This window comes from Mchenga conophoros, linkage group LG15, assembly GCF_057382185.1.
Source record: "Mchenga conophoros isolate Kocher_MC1m ecotype Shallow Benthic linkage group LG15, M_conophoros_male_GT1.1, whole genome shotgun sequence".
Lineage (NCBI taxonomy): Eukaryota > Metazoa > Chordata > Actinopteri > Cichliformes > Cichlidae > Mchenga > Mchenga conophoros.
In genome coordinates, this window is record NC_140540.1 from 42566106 (window position 1) to 42587297 (window position 21192).

Here is a 21192-nt window from a genome sequence, read left to right on the forward strand (position 1 = left end):
CCCACATTTCCGGTTCACGCGCGTATTTTGACACACGATGAATTCGCGTTGGACACGCGTCGAGGTGCGAATGTGCACACGTCAAATTAGGGGCGTCTGGGCCGTTTTCGCTCGCGTCTATCGTGTTCGGTGTAAACACACCGTTACAGACACAAGATAAACCAGATAACTCTGCACTGAGCTCCATCTGAAGGTTTAAGACAAGTTCAAATACGATAAAGCACAGAGGTAGCAAAAACAAGTCAGATGTCATGAAAATCAAAAACATGTCTCAATAATGAAACGAGCTGTTACACCGGAGACTCATACTGAGTCATGTCAGTGATTACTTCAGCTGTTTCCTGGAATACAGCTCCTTCCTGGAGGACTGAACGGGTGGAGGCTAGGATGGAGGAGCTCTCTGACATCCGGTGCTGACGGTCCCATCAGGGTAAAGGACGGCAGCTGACCTCAGTCAGGTGGGCTGTGTTAACAATGCTGGTTTCAGACAGTGTTCCCGGGCACATTTGGTAAGCAGCACAATCATGCTGATGAGGAATGCAGTGTGGTCCACAGGTGTCCAATAAAGGAGTGCAGCCTCGTCCCACACACACACTCTGGTGTGACGCACTGCAGACCATGGCGAAGTCTTTGTGTTGTTTATGAAGTACTCCACAGTCTTTTAAAACCTCTGCCATCTTTACCTCTAAACATCTTTACATCTTTACCCCTAACCCTACCCTAACTTATTACCAGCTGAACCGTCTTGCTTTTTCAGACATTTTTACCTTGTGCCAACTTTATTGGGACCTGCAGCAAGCATCAAATTTAGTTTAAACATTTGTTATTTCTGTTCTGTAGTGAATTGTAGTGAATCTTGCCTCATGTGACTGAAAGTCTTTAAATATTTCACATTGAAAGAACTTTTGTGGTTGTAACAGTCTTGTTTCCTCTGGGTTAAAAAATGATTCTGACTATGAAAGCTCAGCCACCGGGATCAGTCAGTTGTGTTGCCGATCGTGGACTAATAGTGATATCACACGATTCCTGCAGTAGAAGGAATTGATCGATAGATAGATAGATAGATATAGACGTCAAACCTGAGTCAGCCAGCAGGGGGCAATGCTGTCCAACTCTTCAGCATCATCATCAGCTTTTACAGAAACACAAACATCAGAGACTGCAGACTGCTCTGAAAGCAGCAGAAGGCCTTTAATCATTCAAATGTAGTCACACCATCAGAGATAACATTATTTTGACTTTATTTTGAAAGACAGGAGCAGAAACCTTTATTCATGTACACAGAGATGAGTGAGAGCAGCTTTCAGGGCTCGGCGTTAGCTTTGACTTTACTGAAGGTTTCCTCTTATGCTTTGTGCTTCTGCAAACAGCAGCAGAACAAACGCCACACAAATCATCATTTAAGGGTTTTAGTTTTATTTAAGCAGCTGCTTCGAGGAAGGCCTTCAGGCTTCTACAGAGAGCTAAACCTCAGTCACATATCAGCTCAGACGCAACGTTCAGAATCAGAGAGGCTTCCACTTCTTATCCATAACTGAACCTCCAGAAACCTGACAGAGAGAAACCCAGTCAGAACCTGCCTGAGAATCTGTCTGATTTAAGTTCCTGTCTGTGATGCAGAGACAGCCACAGGGAGCTGCTCACAACTTATTTTATTTTGAAAATCTGACTGAGAACCGCAGAAAGAGCTATGTTGAAGCTGTAGTGTGTAAGTGTGAAGTACACAAGTGGGTTAAAATGAATAAAATCTTCATGTTTTCTCACAAACACTGGCCTGAAACATCAATCACTCCCTCAGTGCAGGTCTCGGTCAGTCTTCAGGTGTTTGTGATGCGTCTTTGCTGAGATGTGACTGATCAGCGATCGATCAGGCTGAATATTCATGTTTGATCAGCAGCTGGGATGCTGCAGGATTCACTTTTAAACATTTATGGGAGCTTCGTGATCGATCAAAGGTCGGGATGTTGGATCTTTAAGGCTGAAACTGATCGATTAATTATCAATAATGTAACAAAGTGAGGAGGACTGGCTGATTGATCAGTGAGCATCAGTACTGCGATTGATGAGAAGCTGCCGTGGTTAAAGAGGACTCAGGGGGGCACCGCAGAGCTGCTCAGGTCGCCCTTCAGTGGATGCACCACCACATGACCGCCAGCGAGGCCAGTACACCAATCACAGAGCTTGTTGCAGAGGAGGGGGCGGAGTTACACAGGTCAGAGTTGCAGCACTTGAAGGTAAAACTGGAAACCTGGAAGTAATTGATGATGTCACAAATCAGTGATCAGACAAAACACGCACAGCAGTAGGAGCATATTCATAATCAATACACTAATTCCTCCTTGTTAGGGTATCGATCACACTGGAGTCTGGACTCCAGAAACTTCAAGAACTGCAGGAACCTTCAGGAACCTTTAAGGCGGTTCTAAAGGAGGGTTTTGAACGTGCCAGAGGAGAAGAGTTTACAACAGCACTGCAGTTATGTGCAATGTTCCCTCTAAGCTGCACGCGTGCGCAATTGTGCACTGCTGGCTCGGTCTCTGCGCACAGAAAAGCTGCGCACAAAAATAAATCTAACCTGAATTGAGATTAAAATTAATACTTTAACAATTCAGTTTTGCAGTGTGAGTCAGTGACTGGCTGCTCCCGTATGGGATCAGAACGATGCCACCTTATCCCAAAGTCCAGCCAATGATGCGATGCACATTCGTATATATGCAGCTAATCAACGTGGTTGACAGGCTATGACAGCGTCCTTATGTGCTGGTGTTTTAGCGAGCAAAGCGGCTGATGTGGAGTGAAGCCACGTTAATGACAACGTGTACTACCATTGGAGATGTGAGCAGGACAGACGGAACAACTGACGGACAAAGTGTGGACTTTATACCAGTTTTTAAATTGTGTTGATCGGCCGCGTAAAACCAGAGTTATGATAAAATATCTGCAATGTTTGTTTTTCTTCCTGAATACTGTCGTTGTTTATATTTACTGCGGGAAGAAACGATAAAAACGGCGTTTTATAAGTAAAACGCTGGAAAGCCTGTGAGCAAAAACACCCCCCCCCCCCCCCACACACACACACACACACACACACACACACAAAAGGCATTTAGTTGTTAAGGGAGGGGGAAGTTTTAGGAGTGACGGCGTGTTTGAGATGTGAGAGATTTGAGACGTTTAGCACAACACAAATCTTGTGTAGTCAGTGTGTAGTCAGTGTGTAGTCAGTGTGTAGTGAGTGTGTAGTCAGTGTGTAGTCAGTGTGTAGTTAGTGTGTAGTGAGAGTGTAGTCAGTGTGTAGTTAGTGTGTAGTTAGTGTGTAGTCAGTGTGTAGTTAGTGTGTAGTCAGTGTGTAGTGTAGTCAGTAGTGTTGTGTAGTCAGTGTGTAGTGTAGTCAGTAGTGTTGTGTGTGTCAGAACAATGAGGCGCCTGCTGAGTGTTACAGGTGTTACAGCAGTGACACATCTGCTGCTGTCAGGCCTGCAGGTATCAGGCTGTTGTTCTCCTTCATCTCATAGTGGACAGAAATTATTTTTGGAGCGGCACAAATAATTTGTGTGGCATCAGATTTGATGCAGAACAGCTGATTGTTCTGTAAATAGTTTGAAATGTTTGTTTAAAAAATGCCTTGGCTGCATTTTTAGGTAAACAGCTGCAAAAAACTTTGTTGTTTGCAAAACTCAGTTATTTTTTTGAAGAAGTAACTATATAATTAATTGCCCAACATTGGTCATTATTTACTGTATTTTACAGACAGAGTTACAGACTCTCTAACTGTTACGTTCCCCTGAGGGGTCTAGGCGTTGAGGGGGAAGTAACAAAAAGTGTCCAGGTCAGAAAAAGGAGACAAGGCATGAGGGTTAAATTAAGGAGTTTTATTAAAGTAGTGTGGAGATTAATTTGTTATCATATGTTACCTTATATATGAGATCAAAGTAGTTGCATTATAATATGGTATGTAGTTTTAGTTTGCATTAGACCTCTGACTTAGAAGAGTGTGAAAATCATTAGATCTGTTGGATTGACCTGTATTATGTTGAATGTCTTACATTGTTTCAAAGGAGTTGTTAGGATAATGGATGTTATTTTAATCTCACTGATATCATTTACATGCACTGTTGTAAGTTCATTATTACTTCATTAGTCTGCATCAGTTTATCAGTTTCTTAGTTTCTTAGTAAATCGGCTACAAGGTAATTCTCCACCAGCTTACTTTCTCTCTGCTTAAACTGTTGCAACATCACCACTCCACTCGAGCTGGACTGTTACATTCAGTTATGCACGTAGTCAGGCCTCACTAACGTGCACATATATACAGACTTATGTAACACACGCACGTTCCCTCACATACACACTTATTAACAAAGGGAGGTCGTCTCAGGAGATCCTCTCTAGTGGACTCACAGTTTCACAAAATGCACAACAGATCACACACTTGTTTTTCTCTAAAAGTACCATCTGATGTCTATATAAGGAAGACTTTTGGGATTGTGGGGACTTGATATCATTTCCAGTAAGGTCTGTGTGACGTCATCATGAATAATATAAAAGATATGGAGAGCCGCCGCCCGGCGGAGATCTGTGGCTGTACGCTTGTCTTCCCATGCTTCTGTCTTAGAAGTGTGTAATAAAGATCACTATTCTGGCATCTACTGAGACCATGCAGTCGTTTGTCTTCTCCTCAAAACTCGAATCATGACAGTAGCTCAACTAAAAGAGACGGACAAGCCGCTATCACCATTTAAGGAAAACAAACAAAACTCAGGCATTGGTCAATAAAGTACAACCTAAGTCAAAAAGAGTGCAGCTCACTAGCTGTAACCACACTAATGGCACTCTGGCCCAGAGCTCACCTTTCCCTGGGCTTAAATACTTTAAATTACTGATGTGAGTCAGCTGTGTAACAGGGAAAGGTGGCACCTCAGGCAGAAGAGGTGGTGGGACACGCCCACACAGGCACCTTCAGGAGGAGGCCCTGCTAACCTCCACCATCCAACAAAGAACCTGTGTTTTGATTCATTGCTGTGTAGAGTTTCTTTGACAAAGTTATTTGCAAGTATAACCTCGTGTGTGTGTGTGTCTGGCGTTAGTACTTCAATTTTGTAAATAGCTGTAAATAGATTTGTCAAGTAGCTATCGTGTATTTTGTTCACCTTGTATATATCCTTCACTGCAGCAGCCTAGTAGGCGTGAGAAGCCATTTTTGTTGATTAAGTTTTCTCCTGTTTTTCATTTAGAAAGTTAGGTAAGTGAATTGTCTTTTGTTTGGTTTTCATTTTGTGTAGGAAAGCGTAGGGACCATTAGGGAGTTTTGTTTGTTATTTTTGGCATTGCTCACTGCTGAAGAAAATAAATGGCTGCTTAGCACTTTAAAAAGATATTGTTGTTGGTGTTCTTGCTTGGGTGGTGTGTGAGTGGGCCAGCTTCTTGTTGCGTTCAATACTCGCCTAGACTAAGAACGTAACATTAATTAATTGCATAACTCAGTTACTTTTTTGAACAAGTAACTATATAATTAATTGCCCAACATTGGTCATTATTTACTGTATTTTACAGACAGAGTTACAGACTCTCTAACAGACCACAGACTCATAATACAAGTCAGAGCTTTATAAATATATAAAAAAAGAAAGTTGTGTTTTCAAAGTTGGAGTTGAAGTTATTTTTCCTTCCAATAGTGTTAACATGCTGCACAGGTCATCAACAAGATCTTCTTTAAATTTTCATTGTAAGTGGGCTGAAGCAGTTAATTAAAAGTAGTCTAACAGAAATGCTGTAATTTGATTATTTTAATAAACATGTAACTTGGATGCTGGCGTGACCACAGTGCTCACGTCTGCTGTTGCTCACAGTGGTCCAAGTGTCGGCTCAGGGAGTTTGTGTGTTCGCTCAGACACGTGAAACATTAGAGGGAACATTGTTTATGTGATGTTATTTCTTCAGAGAAATCTCGAAGAACTGAGTTCAGATTTGTTTTTACATTTTGGATTTTGGATTGTTTGTTCAGCCACAGCTCTCTGATTTTTACAGGTTTGTGAGGAGGACTCATGAAGCACAGACTGATTATTGAAAATGTCTGTGCGGGTTCTCTGTGGCGGTCTTAATCAATGGAAGTGAAAAAAAAATGAAGATGCCTCTTTGATAAGAGGTGAAATAGCTTCATGAAACATCTGTTGAGCTGTGACTTTTTGATTATTCGAGGGTTTTTTTGCAGTGAAGTAAATCATCTGCATTTGAAGCAAAGCTTTCTTTAAACTATCAGCAGCCTCACTTTAGTGTAAAATACAGATGGTGTGTCTCAGTGACGTCCATGGATGCACAGAGTTAGCTAAACCCTCTCATGTGTTGGTCCAGACATGGGATGTCAACCTCATTTTACACTGTGGGCTGGAAGTCGACCTTAGGTGGGCCAGATCCTCTTTATTTACACATTTAATGCCTGACATATATAAATAGTTAAATTCCAACAGCATGTTTGCATGATGAAGAAAAAAAATGCTGCTCGGATTACATTTACAAAACATTTTTATAGTTAATAAGGAAAACATGGAATTTTTCTATTATTTCATGACTTTCATGAACCGTCATGGGGGAGGTTTTTATGAGTAACAATAAACCTAAAAAACTTGTGAAAATACAGTTCAAAATTTAAAAAAATCATGCCCTTCTGTACATTTTGCAAAGGCTTCATGTGGGCATCTTTGCTGTGCCTGATTTTGGCCCCCAGGCCTTATGTTTGTTACCCCTGGTCTAGACTCTGAACTGAACACTTCCTTAGCAGAAAAAGTCCTTGCAGCTAAAATGTCCCAGAAATAAAGAAATGTTAAAACTTGGACATGTCCTTAAAGGAAATATTTGTGTGGCAGGATGAATGTTATCCCTCGGTCCAACCCACTTTCAGCCTGGCCCATTAGGGGGCGCTAGTATAAATAGTGGCCATTTGAGTGTCTCTGCATCGCTTGCCTGTGATCTCCTTTTTGGTCACCTGACTTCCTCGGTGTGGTAGAGATCGTTTGTGGGTTACTCCTCTAAAGTCTCCATCGCGGCTGGTCGTAGCTATAGAAGCCTCCTCTGAGCTATTCTGCTTACGTTCTGTGACCCGGCTTACTTGGTACGTAATCAACTTTTGTTACGCTCTCTGCCTTCTATTGTTCTTTTATAGTAATTATTTATTATGTTTCGCAGGAAGTGTGGACCGTAGTTTTGCGCCAAGCTACGCGAACTGAAGTGCTGCTGTTTTGCCTTGCTGTGCTTTTACCGTCTGTTCCCGTTGTGAGAATTCTTTCCCTGCTGCTGTCAGCTTTTACAGTGGACGTCGGCGTGGACAACGGCCATATGCATGCCGGTTATCGGAGTCAGCTGGCGTGCCTATTGATTGACTGTTAACTTATCGTCGTGTGGACGGCAAGTTGGAGCAGTACGGCGATTCCGTTTGCTCCAGATTTTAGAGTTTTATCCAGATTGTATGTCGTTTTATTGCTTTTGATTTGTACTTTGGATTTTTGTTACACCACTGGTGGGAGGCCCTTTTTCTAGCTGTAGATCACCAGTGTGGTCCTGCAGTTGGGTTATCCCCCGGTGCTACACATTAGTTTGTTGTAATATATTAAAATTTTCTTTGTTTCTTTTTATTCAGATGCGGAGTGCCGACGTGGAGGAGACTAGGGTGCCTTGGTGGTGGGATCCCTTGAGTGTACACACCTGCCTTGTTTAGTTTATTAGTGTGAGTGTGTGTGTGATAGTGTGTTGCACTTGTGTTTTGGGTGTGTTTTCTTTCTTTAGTTTGTGTGTGGCATCCCTGCCCCTCCACTGGTAAGCCTCAGCTCTGAATACCTTTTTAAGCATATTTGTACTTGAATATTTATGATTGTGCTTTTATATGGTGTTTTAAATAATTATTAATAAATTGTGAATTTGTTGATCATTGAACCTCGTCTCTGGACTGAGTATAGCGAACCTAAGTGCCTTTCTGGTGATTTAGTGTCATTTCCAGTATTCTCTGGGTGAAATTCCCAGGGTGGCGTTGTCGTTCTTTAAAACTGAAGAGTATTTACTTTATATCCCAACCTTGTCTCGCCACAAACTTGGCGTTGTCGACAGGATATACTCTTTAAAACAGAGACGTGTGTTCTTCTTTTTTTGTTTGGTGTAACGTAAATTGTTTTTTTATATTATTTTGTACAGAATAAAGGCAAAGCAGCAGCTACTTTGGTGTGGGATTTCACAGCTGTGTTACAGAGATGGAGGAAGAGTTACAGGAACTCAGGGACTTGATCGCGCAGCTGAAAGCAGACAATGAGAGGCTGCGTCAGGAGAGGGCTGTTGGGTCAGGTACTAGTGCTACACCTTCTACTTCAACTGCATCATCTGTTAACCCCCCAACGGCTGGTGTCTCTGTAGCAGAGAGACTAGTTTTTGTGCCCCGTGACAGAAAGTGCCCTATGTTTAGAGGAAAATCAGGTATAGGGTTGAATGAATGGTTGGAGGAAATAGAAGGTTGTGCTAGAGCACGTCATTTGTCTTTGGCTGATAAAGCATTTTTCCTGTTTGACCACCTAGAAGGAGAAGCACGTGAGGAGATTAAATATCGCTCTAGTGCAGAGAGGACTGATCCTGCTAAGATAATTACTATATTGCAAGAACTTTATGGCTGTTCGGACTCCTATGTAGCATTGCAGGAAGCTTTCTTCTCTAGAAAACAGCAGGAAAGTGAGACGCTGCAAGAGTTTTCCCTCGCTCTCTTGGGTCTTATGGAGAAAGTTAAATCGAGTGCCCCCAATGGCATGCCCAATGCTGACGTTTTATTAAGAGATCAATTTGTTGAACAGGTCTTAGATAGTACCTTGCGGCGGGAGTTAAAGCAGCTAGTAAGGAGGCAGCCAACACTGACATTGCTGGAGATTAGAGGGGAAGCTATTAGGTGGGAACGTGAAGGGTTGCCTAGTGGCGTTAGGCATAGAAGCAGTTCTGTCCCTTCTGTTTATGGCATTCAGTATGGGGTCCATAGCGGTCCCTCAGGAATAGCTCAGTCTACCCATTTGTCTGAGATGAGCGAGATGAAGGAATTGTTAAAGCGCCAGCAGGAGCAACTTAATCAGCTCACTCAGAGCATTGCTCGATTGCAGGGCCCCCATCGAATGCCTCGCTCAGGACGGGGCGACTCCATTATATGCCGTCGTTGTCAGCAACCTGGACATTTTGCTCGGGAGTGTGATGGGGAACGCGTTCCTCGTTCCCGGCCTCCTTCGCAGGCCCCTCTGCATAATCGCAGGCACTCTCCTTTAAATACGGCTTCGGAAAACTAGCACCCTCCGTATTGCCGAGCCACAGTTCGGGTGGGGTGTCTATTGGCTCAAGGGTTGTTTCTAATGGTCCAGAGGCAGTCTCGAAATTAATTTCATCCTGTCCTCATATAGATGTGGACATGGGCGGTATAAAAGTACCTTGTTTGGTTGATACAGGGTCCATGGTCTCTACCATTACTGAAAGTTTTTTCCGCCAGCATTTTGAGTCCTGGGGTCAAGAGCGTCTCCAAGCTTGTCATTGGTTGCAGCTTAAAGCGGCTAATGGGTTGTCCATTCCTTACCTTGGCTATATCGAGTTAAGTGTAGAGCTCTGTGACAAGTTTCTTCCACAGTGTGGCGTGTTGGTCGTTAAAGATCCTCCAGGTGCAGGACCTTCCACGGTTCCGGGTGTATTGGGGATGAATGTCATTCGGAAGTGTTACCACGAGCTTTTTGGGCAACACGGTGAAGCATTGTTTAGTTTGGGCTTTGTCACAGAGGCCCCTAAACCCCTTGTGCAGGCGCTGCAAAAGTGCCATGACGTTAGTATAAGAGCCCCACTGGATTTGTCTGGCCATGTGAGAGTGAGGGGTAAGCGAGCATGTTGCATTCCGGGTGGTGTAATGAAAGTAGTGGCCGCCACCTGTTCTGAGCAATATTCAGGTGCCACTGTGTTATTTGAACCTACTGATGTTAACTTGCCTGCTGGACTTTTAGCGTCCCCTGCATTGGTTCGAGTGGTTAGAGGTACTGCATACATACCAGTTGTTAATGTAGGGACTACGGCGGTCTTGCTTTACCCTAGGACCGTTATAGGGACCCTGGAAGATGTTCATGTGGTCAGTTTGCCCGCTGGTGTGACAGAAGTACTCCCTAACGTAGCCACAATGGCATCTCACACCGCCACTCCTACTGTGCAGGATCAGATGGAAGGGATTGATTTGTCTAAACTGTCAGCAGAGGAACAGGGACAGGTGAGGTCTCTCCTTAAGAAATACAGCTCTGTCTTTTCTGCTCATGACACTGATTTGGGTTGCACTAACTTGATCTCCCATGACATTCCAGTCTTAGACGATATCCCCGTGCGGCAGCGTTATAGGCGCATCCCCCCTTCAGAGTACGAGGTTGTGAAAGAGCATATTAACCAGTTGTTAGGGGCCGAGGTGATTAGAGAGAGTAGCAGCCCCTATGCTTCTCCCATTGTGCTCGTTAAGAAGAAGGATGGCAGCCCGCGCATGTGTGTTGATTATCGGCAACTGAACAACAAGACAAGGAAAGATGCATTCCCCCTGCCGCGCATTGAAGAATCCTTAGATGCGCTGACTGGTGCCCGTTGGTTTTCCACCATGGATTTAGCAAGTGGCTATAATCAGGTCCCAGTTACGGAAGAGGATAGGCCCAAGACTGCCTTCTGTACTCCTTTCGGCCTATTTGAATGGAACCGAATGCCATTTGGGCTCTGTAATGCCCCTAGCACCTTCCAGAGACTAATGCAACGCCTTTTCGGTGATCAACAGTGCCAGTCTCTGCTTCTCTATCTTGATGACATTGTAATCTTTTCATCAACAGTATCGCAACATCTTGAGCGGCTGGATGTGGTGCTAGGTCGGCTTCAGCAGGAAGGTTTAAAAGCCAAGCTTGCCAAATGTGCCTTTTTCCAGCGGGAGGTTCGCTACCTAGGCCATGTCATCTCCGATCAAGGTGTCTCTACGGACCCTAGCAAGGTGGAAGTGGTGGCTAACTGGCAGCCTCCTAAGACTGTTTCGGAACTACGCTCCTTCCTTGGGTTTGCCAGCTATTATCGCCGTTTTGTGGAGGGTTTTGCCAAGTTGGCGGCACCTCTGCATAGACTGGTGGCAGAGTGGGGAGGCAGAAAATCAAAGAAGAGGTCAGAGCATGGTGTCGTGGAGAACTGGACTGCCGAGTGTGCTCAAAGTTTTGAGGCATTAAAGACTAAGCTGACGACAGCACCAGTGCTGGCTTATGCAGATTTCTCTTTGCCTTTTATTTTAGAAGTGGATGCCAGCCATGCCGGCCTAGGGGCAGTGCTTTCCCAGGAGCAGGGAGGTAAAGTGAGGCCAATAGCCTATGCCAGTCGGGGTTTGAGGCCCACTGAGCGCAATATGCTAAATTATAGCTCAATGAAGCTGGAGTTTTTGGCACTTAAGTGGGCCATGACTGAGAAATTTAGAGAGTACTTGTTGGGCCATAAGTGTATTGTTTACACCGACAACAATCCTCTTAGTCACTTGTCTTCTGCTAAACTCGGGGCTACTGAACAGCGCTGGGCAGCTCAGCTCGCTTCGTTTGACTTTGACTTAAAGTACAGGTCAGGAAGGAGTAATAAGAATGCAGACGCTTTATCTCGCCAGCATCCACCTGATCCTCAGGAGATTAAAGCCATGGTTCCTGGTACAGCCTTGCCTGGACCTCTTCAACAAGCCTTGCGGCTGGGACCAGCTGAGGTATCACAAGCTGCCATTACAGTTTTGCCCCATCTCACTACTCCTGATCTTCATACCCTCCAACAGGTCGACTCAGTGATAAAGGAGATCTTGGTGTTCTGGAGACGGAAGCAGCGACCCAGCTTTGAGGAGCGGCAGCAGCTTGCTCCACTTGCTCTGGTGCTGCTACGACAATGGGATCGTCTGATCGAAAGGGAAGGAGTTCTGTATCGTCAGGTTCATCGCCCTGACGGTGCCGAGGTGGTACTTCAGCTTTTGCTGCCTAGTGCACTAATTGAGCAGGTGTTGACTCATGTTCATCAGGAGCACGGCCATCAAGGTGTGGAAAGGACCCTAGCGCTTCTCCGCTCACGGTGCTATTGGCCAGGTATGTCTGCTGAGGTAGCTCGTTGGTGTCAGAGATGCGAACGTTGCCAAGTTGCAAAAGACACCCAACCAGCAGCTCAAAGTTTCATGGGACATTTGTTGGCTTCTCGACCAAATGAAATCTTGGCCATTGATTACACCTTGCTCGAACCTTCCCGGAATGGGCTGGAGAACGTTTTGGTGATGACTGATGTTTTCAGCAAGTATACATTGGCTGTCCCCACTCGTGACCAATGTGCTGCTACAGTGGCCCAGGTTCTCGTGACTGAGTGGTTTTCGAAGTTTGGTGTACCAGCGCGTATCCATTCCGATCAGGGTCGTAACTTTGAAAGCTCCCTGATCCAGCAGCTCTGCAGGTTTTATGGTATCGAGAAGTCCCACACTACTCCTTATCATCCGGCTGGAAATGGTCAGTGTGAACGTTTTAATAGGACTTTGCACAATTTGTTGCGGACCCTGCCAGTATCCAGAAAAAGAGACTGGAATGTATGTTTGCCCCAGTTACTCTACTGTTATAATACCACTCCCCATCAGGCTACTGGGGAAACCCCATTCTTATTGATGTTTGGGCAAGAACCCAGGTTGCCAGTGGACTTTCTGTTGGGCAGAGTACCGGACCCCATCAGTGGAGATGTGCACGAGTGGATTCAGGAGCATCAAGCCCGGCTACAGGTTGTACATGAAGGAGCCAAGGAACGATTGCAATTGGCTGCCGACCGCAGAAAGAGGCACCATGATAAAAAGGTGAAAGAGGCACCATTGAACAATGGCCAGTTGGTGTTCCTGCGCGATCTGAGTGGAAGAGGGAGATGTAAAATCCAAGATCGATGGAAACCCGTGGTATATAGAATCCTGAAGGCACCTAAAGGAGGTGGGGCAGTATATACCATTGCACCTGCAGATGATCCCAGCAGTGTGAAGCATGTTCATCGTACCTTGTTGAAGGCTGTGGTAACGGCAGCTACACCATCAGAAGGGCCTGCTCCAAGCAGTAGCTCACATGGCCCAGAAATATCCTCCCCAGAACCAGGACATGACTCATCACGTGACAGTGACCTGTTATTCCTGAGCATAGGAGCTCCTCAAGTAAATGTTTCACCATCTTACAGCCCAGTGGCAGTGATTCCAAGTAGCCCTGAGTTGTTGCTTCCACCAGAAGACCGAACTTCCGATGTTCCAGCCACTTGTACAGTTACTCCGAGTGTAGCACCAGTTCCATCTAGCTCTCTTCCTGCTCCCTCTACGAGTTCTGATACAAGAAATGTGGTGGTGCGAAAAACAACCCGGTCCACAGCTGGCCAGCATTCAAACATCCATCATCTCCCAAGACCAACAGGGGAGGTGGCACAAGGGGCTGCTAACTCTGTTTCTGAGCCTAGGGTACATGCTGTCTCTGCATTTTTTAGGCCTTGGGACTAATCTGGGTGTCTTTGTAATTCATCGTCGGGGCGACGATGCAAGAAGGAGGGGTAGAATGTGGCAGGATGAATGTTATCCCTCGGTCCAACCCACTTTCAGCCTGGCCCATTAGGGGGCGCTAGTATAAATAGTGGCCATTTGAGTGTCTCTGCATCGCTTGCCTGTGATCTCCTTTTTGGTCACCTGACTTCCTCGGTGTGGTAGAGATCGTTTGTGGGTTACTCCTCTAAAGTCTCCATCGCGGCTGGTCGTAGCTATAGAAGCCTCCTCTGAGCTATTCTGCTTACGTTCTGTGACCCGGCTTACTTGGTACGTAATCAACTTTTGTTACGCTCTCTGCCTTCTATTGTTCTTTTATAGTAATTATTTATTATGTTTCGCAGGAAGTGTGGACCGTAGTTTTGCGCCAAGCTACGCGAACTGAAGTGCTGCTGTTTTGCCTTGCTGTGCTTTTACCGTCTGTTCCCGTTGTGAGAATTCTTTCCCTGCTGCTGTCAGCTTTTACAGTGGACGTCGGCGTGGACAACGGCCATATGCATGCCGGTTATCGGAGTCAGCTGGCGTGCCTATTGATTGACTGTTAACTTATCGTCGTGTGGACGGCAAGTTGGAGCAGTACGGCGATTCCGTTTGCTCCAGATTTTAGAGTTTTATCCAGATTGTATGTCGTTTTATTGCTTTTGATTTGTACTTTGGATTTTTGTTACACCACTGGTGGGAGGCCCTTTTTCTAGCTGTAGATCACCAGTGTGGTCCTGCAGTTGGGTTATCCCCCGGTGCTACACATTAGTTTGTTGTAATATATTAAAATTTTCTTTGTTTCTTTTTATTCAGATGCGGAGTGCCGACGTGGAGGAGACTAGGGTGCCTTGGTGGTGGGATCCCTTGAGTGTACACACCTGCCTTGTTTAGTTTATTAGTGTGAGTGTGTGTGTGATAGTGTGTTGCACTTGTGTTTTGGGTGTGTTTTCTTTCTTTAGTTTGTGTGTGGCATCCCTGCCCCTCCACTGGTAAGCCTCAGCTCTGAATACCTTTTTAAGCATATTTGTACTTGAATATTTATGATTGTGCTTTTATATGGTGTTTTAAATAATTATTAATAAATTGTGAATTTGTTGATCATTGAACCTCGTCTCTGGACTGAGTATAGCGAACCTAAGTGCCTTTCTGGTGATTTAGTGTCATTTCCAGTATTCTCTGGGTGAAATTCCCAGGGTGGCGTTGTCGTTCTTTAAAACTGAAGAGTATTTACTTTATATCCCAACCTTGTCTCGCCACATTTGCATCGGTATCCCGGCGCACCCACTGACCGATCCCACTGACTGGGATCGGTCAGTGGGTGCGCTAATGGAAACATTTTTTTGGGAAAGGTTCACTTCAGGCTTTTAATGAGCCACATGAGGTGATAACATTTGTTCTGGCGGGTTTTGAAAAATCTGCCATTTTACTGTGAAAGATGTGACTGTGCCACTGTAACACATCTGACCACCACACCATCCTGCTGGCCTCTTGATGGCTAGTCATTGATGGCTAACACTCTGTACAAACTGGAACAACTAACTCCGGACTCTCCCAAATTCATCCTGGGTAATTTCAACCACTGTTCCCCTGACAAGTCGCTTAAAGGATACCAACAGTATGTTACATGCAGCGCACGTCAGGGGAAGACTCTGGATAAAAGCTACGGCTCTGTACCAGATGCATTCAAAGCCTCCCCCCCTCCCCCCTCTCGGCTCAGCAGACCACCACACCATCCTGCTGGCCCCTGCTTACAGCCCAGTCATCAAGAGGATTAAAAAGGTCACCAAAAACATCAAGCAGTGGACAGAGGAAAGTATCCTCACCCTACAAGGATGTTTCGAAGCCACTGACTGGGACAGCCTTCTTTCTCCCTCTGATGACATCGACAAATAGGTTGACACGATGACATCATACATCTCCTTCCGTGTTGACAAGATTATCCCCTCAAAAACAGTCTCCATCTACCCCAACAACAAACCCTGGATCACCAAGGAGCTCAAGGAAATCCTTAATTAAAAAAACAGGACTTTCTTCACCGGCTCTGCACTGGATAAAAAGGAGGTCAACAGGGAGGTCAAGAGGGCCATAAGAACTGCTAAACTGGAGTACAAAAATACTGCTGAAAAAAAATTCACCACCCTGGCAGGGCCTCAAAACCATGGCCTCTGTGAATACTGTGGTCACCACCCCCAGAACCATCCAGGTGGAGGGCAGAAACCCCTCCTGCCTCCCTGACGACCTCAACGCTTTCTACACCAAGTTTGAGACGGACAACATGGCCCAGCTTGAGGAGTCCAGATCCTCACTCAAACCTGGCAGCTCTGCACTCACCTTCAGACTGAGGACGTGGTGAGAGCCCTCAGGAGGATCAGGGAGAGGAGCTCACCTGGCCCTGACAACATCAGCAGTCAAGTTCTGAGGCACTGTGCAGGGCAACTAGGAAGTGTGTCCTGGACTCTATTTGAACACTCAGTTGACAGTCACACTGTCCCCCAGCTGTGGAAACACTCCACAGTCATCCTCATCCCCAAAAGAAACAACACAAAGTCTCTGAATGATCTTCGTCCTGTGGCCCTCACCTCCCTGGTGATGAAGGCCATGGAGAAGATCATAAAACAGCACATCGTAAGAGCAACTGACCCCCTGATGGATCCACTCCAGTTTGCTTACTGTGCACGCAGAGGTGTCGATGATGCAAAACTCTTCATCTCGGACTCCATCCACAAACATCTGGAGCTCCCTGACTCTGCCAGACTTCTGTTTGCTGATTTCTCATCAGCGTTCAACACTCTGCAGCCTCACATCCTGGCCACTAAACTTTCCTCCCGATTTCACCTGGATGTTCAGTGGATATTGGACTTTTTGACCAACAGGACGGGTCAACAACTCTCTCTCCGGTCTCCATTCCACCTCCACTGGCTCCCCCCAGGGCTGTGTGCTCTCCCCCCTGCTCTTCATCCTCTACACTGATGACTGCAGATCCACACAGCCCAACTGTCACCTGGTTAAATATGCTGACAACACAGTTCTCCTGTCACTGCTGTCAGGCCCTCACAACACCACGGGCCCGCTCTGCAGGAGTTTGTAGAGTGGTGTGACAGCTCCAAACTTGAACTGAACGTGAGCAAAACCAAAGAGATGGTGGTGACCTTCTCGAGCAGGCAGAGGGATCTGGCTGCTTCAGTCACCACCACCATCCACGGGAAGCCAGTGGAGGTAGCTGAGGTGTACAAACACCTGAGAACCATCTTTGACAACCTCCTGAGATTCTCTGCCAACACAGAGGAGATTCTCAGAAGGTGCCACCAACGGCTATACCTCTTTAGGAAACTCAACTCCTTTTGAGTCAGCACAGCCGTCATGATGACTTTTTACTATGCCTTCCTGGAAAGCATCATGACCTTCTCCATCACCTGCTGGTTCCACTCCCTCAGCCTTCATACAGGAACAGACTGCAGCACACTGCATCAATGTGCTCTACAATCATTGGCCTGTCAGAACCCTGGCAGGTTTTCAGCCAACAGGCCCTCAGACAGGCAGCCAAAATCATCAACGACCCCTCTCACATTCTTCACCCTGCATTTCAATGGCTCCCCTCTGGGCGACGCCTCCACTGCATTTCCTGCAGGACTGAGAGGAGGAGGAGCGCCACCTTTGTCCCCAAAGCAGCTCTGCTTTTTAACTCCAGCCGATGAGGCCATTTCCCACACCCAGAAACATAAACTACTCTACACTCTTGTTATACTGCCGACACTTTACTCACTTTTAGTCACTTACAGTTATTTATTCACCTATTCAGTCACTTTAATTTTAAAACTGTGTATGTATTGTATATTCTGTGTATTTATTATCTCATTCTTATTACCTGTTTGTGCCCTGTCCTTATCTTCAACGTCATGCTGCTCTGTTGTATCTTAATTGCCCCTTGGGGATAAATAAAGGCTATCTGATTCTGATTCTGTACTGGTGTCAGTGGATGCTCTGATGGCACAAAGAGGAGCTTCATCACATCAACATCAGCAGCAGAACAGAGCGGCTCAGTCTGCGGGGGCCTCAGCACTGATGCTAGCTGTTACCATCAGAATAATGACTGGAGTTGAAAACCAACGGGTTATTCTATTCAATTCAAATACTTTATTGTCCCACAAGTGGAAATCTGTTTAGCAGCAAGGCAACAATAAGAGTGAACAAAACAATAACCACAACAACAACCACTTCCACTCTAACCCTAACATAGTTCCACTGAGGCTCAGGGGTTAAAGGTCAGAGGTACCTGGGGGAACATCTGTGCCAGCCGGCCGTACTCACAGTCCGAGTACTTCATACACTGACGGTACGTCATCCCACCTGCAGGACAGAAACATTAGAAACATGAGTAGAACCTTGGAGGTAAGAGCTGCTGGGCTGATTTGCATCCAGCTGGAGGATCAGACGTGGAGCCTCCAGACTTACAGAGGTCAGGAACAGTTCTATAGGTGAACAGGTAAAAGCAGGTGTGACTGTACCTCTCTCCCTGAGCGTGAGGCAGGCGTCGTCATAGCTACACTCTCGCTCTTTGGTGCAGCTGGCAGTGTAGTCCTTACAGCTGTAACAGCGGATGGCTGATCCTGAAACACACCACACATCTGGATTACAACATGTCCACTCAGGGCTCTGAAGGCCATCTGAGTGGGAACAATGATCAGAAACATAAAAAAGTGTTCCCTGCCTTCTAAAATGAATCAGAATCAAGACTTTCAGTCCACACTAGTTCTTCATCTGATCAACGTGAAACCAGCTCCAGCCAGGATGAGGGTCCAGGTCATTAGGGTCGTCAAATAATTACAGGTTAAATGAGCAAGAATCTTAAACACAGTCGGACTTTCAGCTCTGCAGACACTCCAAACATATTGAGTCAGGTAACAACAGGTCATCACTGACAGAGGCTGATTATTCCCATAGAGCCAGTTCCTGTCACAGTACAGCCTTTCTGTTAATGAAACGTTAACTGTAGACTCTACATGGACCTACAGCCTCCTCACACCTGACCGCAACATCTGTGGTCACATCTGCAGTTTTATCCCATCAATCACCTGAACCCGTTAACCAGACTCAGACCGATTCACCATCTGCCAAATGACTCTGACTGTATCGGAACTCGGGCTTCACGTCAGACCCCAGTTTACTCAGAACAATCAGACCCTGGATATGCATACATCACGACTTCCATTCCTTAACTTTCTGTTATCTGCAGTCAGAGAGCAGTGCCCTAGTTTAAAACCAGCAAGAGTGTACGAATAACTGTTTCCACGTGGGACTCGAACTACAGTTTGGAAAAAGAGAAAAACGTCATCTTTTCTAAAGCTTCATGAACAAAAAGCCACATTTAATCTGAAGCTCTTCTTTTCAGCCCACAGTATCCTCATAAATGTGCAAAACCTTATTTCTTTATAACCATTTTCATTAGTTACGATTTAAACCAACAGCTAGCAGCCGCACCCATCACCCGTCCCACTCACTGTGAATGCTTCCTATTCAGCACTTTCAGTATCGTTCAGATACACAGGGACTGTTGAGCTTTTGTATTCAGTTTCATTTACACAGCAGTAAATCACAACAGCAGTCTCTTCAAGGCTCTCTCTGTTTTACAGTAAAGACCCTATGTTTATAAGTATATATGTATATGTTTAAGTATATGTATATAAAGTCTACAGAGTCAGACATGTGAATGAATCAAACATACCCAGTCCGATCAGAGTGCAGCAGATCACCAGACAGATCCCCAGGGTGCTCTTCATTTTCATCTCTGCACAGCTCACAAACTCATCTGTCAGAATAACAGAGCAGGTCCACGGCTCATCCAGCAGCAGCTCTGATGATGATGATCAGGAGGAGGAGCGATGACTGACTCTCATCAAGGCTGAGTGTAGCTCAGAGGCCACACCCACTGGATGGAGCCTGTGCCATCATCTTATAAACAATCACATGCATTATTTCCATGGGTCTGCGGTCTGCAGTCACCATGAACACAGGCGTGTCCTCAGTACCAGCAGTCACAGAACCTCTAGTGTCAAACGTTCGGTCCGTTTCTTTGGTGAGTTTGTTCCACTGCAATGTTCAAACTGACACGTTCAGCAGGAAGTTTACAGTTTGCAGTTTCTGTGGTGTTCGTACAAACCAAAGAATGAAAACAGAGAGGTGAAAGCACCAAAGGATTACTGTCTCTCTGTGGGAGCCGTGGTCAGAGGTGGGCGAGAAGACACCAACTTTCTGCTTGACCTTTCACATTTAACCTCGAATCAACTCAAACTGCTCGACCGTCTCCACGAAGCTTTCGTGGTTCAAACCTTTAACATATATCAGGGGGTGCATAATATCATATCAGGCCTCACGGAATAAAAATAATAAACTAGAACAGTTAAAATTAGAAAAAATGATCCACGATTTGGACGCCAACAATGCAAGGGCTCCCTCTTTAGATAAGTACAACACTATTTGTGCATTAAAATATAAACTAAATCAAATACTAACCAGCAACATTAATAGAGCGTTCACCTTTGTAAGACAGAAGTACTTTGAATTTGGGGACAAGCCACATAAGTTGTTAGCTAGACAGCTAAAGAAGTTAAAAAATGACAGAATGATTCACAAAATTAGATCACGCAATGGAAACCTGGTTACATCACATAAAGACATTAATGATAACTTTAGGCAGTTTTATCAATCTCTCTATACTTCTCATTCCACTGCAGGGCCTAAAGATATGCAGGACTTTTTAGATAAGTGTGATCTCCCTGTGTTAGATCAGGTGGATCGCAAGATTTTGAATGCCAGGATTACAACTGAAGAAATTATTAAATCTATTGGTTTATTAAAAAATGGTATGCATCCAGGCTGGGACAAGATTTTATTTCCTGGATAAAATTACTCTACAAGAATCCCACAGCCAGAATCCTTACAAACCAAACATTATCCACTCAGTTTAAGCTCAGCAGAGGGACACGTCAGGCATGTGTTCTTAGTCCTGTTCGCTCTGGAACCCCTGGCACAGACGATTCGTACTCACCCTGATATACGTCTCTGTCAGTGCGCCCCAGGGTGGCTGTGGCTACAATGTAGCTTGCCATCACCAGTGTGTGAATGTGTGCGTGAATGGGTGGATGACTGGATATGTAAAGCGCTTTGGGGTCCTTAGGGACTAGTAAGGCGCTATATAAATGCAGGCCATTTACCATTTACCATACGTGGCTATGACACAGCATATACTTCTAATACTATATCGCTCTATGCTGATGACATTTTACTATACATAACAAAACCCCAAACCTCCGTCCCGGCAGCCCTCTCCGTTATTGACAAATTTGGCACCTTCGCCGGTTACAAGATCAACTGGAAAAAAAGTGAAGTATTGCCCATCAAATTGGAAAGCAATGAGTGGTTTGCATCTCTCCCATTTAAAATAACTTGTGAAAAAATTACATATCTGGGCATCACAATAACAAGAAAATATATTTCCTTAGTGAAAGAAAACTTTCTCCCTCTACTGGAGAAGCTAAAAAACAACATCCAGTTTTGGAGGACACTCCCTATCTCCTTGATAGGAAGAGTGAACTCAGAATGGTATTTCTCCCGCAATATCTGTATTTGGTCCAAAATATCCC

The 21192-nt window shown here is 45.2% G+C and overlaps 1 protein-coding gene across 1 annotated transcript; it reads right to left on the reverse strand.

The window, feature by feature from the left end:
• Positions 1 to 1167: 1167 nt before the first annotated feature.
• Positions 1168 to 19433, reverse strand: cd59a (CD59 molecule (CD59 blood group) a). The gene is made up of 4 exons (XM_085246441.1): positions 19275 to 19433; positions 18058 to 18159; positions 17826 to 17899; positions 1168 to 2248 (listed from the first exon to the last, which is right to left on the reverse strand). The coding sequence occupies exons 1-4, from the start codon at positions 19333 to 19335 to the stop codon at positions 2126 to 2128; spliced, it is 360 nt and encodes a 119-aa protein (XP_085102567.1). The 5' UTR covers positions 19336 to 19433; the 3' UTR covers positions 1168 to 2125.
• Between the last annotated feature and the right edge of the window lie 1759 nt (positions 19434 to 21192).

What these genes read in the sequence shown, in the direction of transcription:
- cd59a (XM_085246441.1), bottom strand. Translation starts at nt 19,335, where the DNA reads ATGAAAATGAAGAGCACCCTGGGGATCTGTCTGGTGATCTGCTGCACT. An exon ending in CTGCACTCTGATCGGACTGG is followed by an intron (nt 18,160 to 19,274) that starts GTATGTTTGATT and finishes GGTGTGTTTCAG; the next exon opens with GATCAGCCATCCGCTGTTAC. An exon ending in TGGCACAGATGTTCCCCCAG is followed by an intron (nt 2,249 to 17,825) that starts GTACCTCTGACC and finishes AATTACTTCCAG; the next exon opens with GTTTCCAGTTTTACCTTCAA.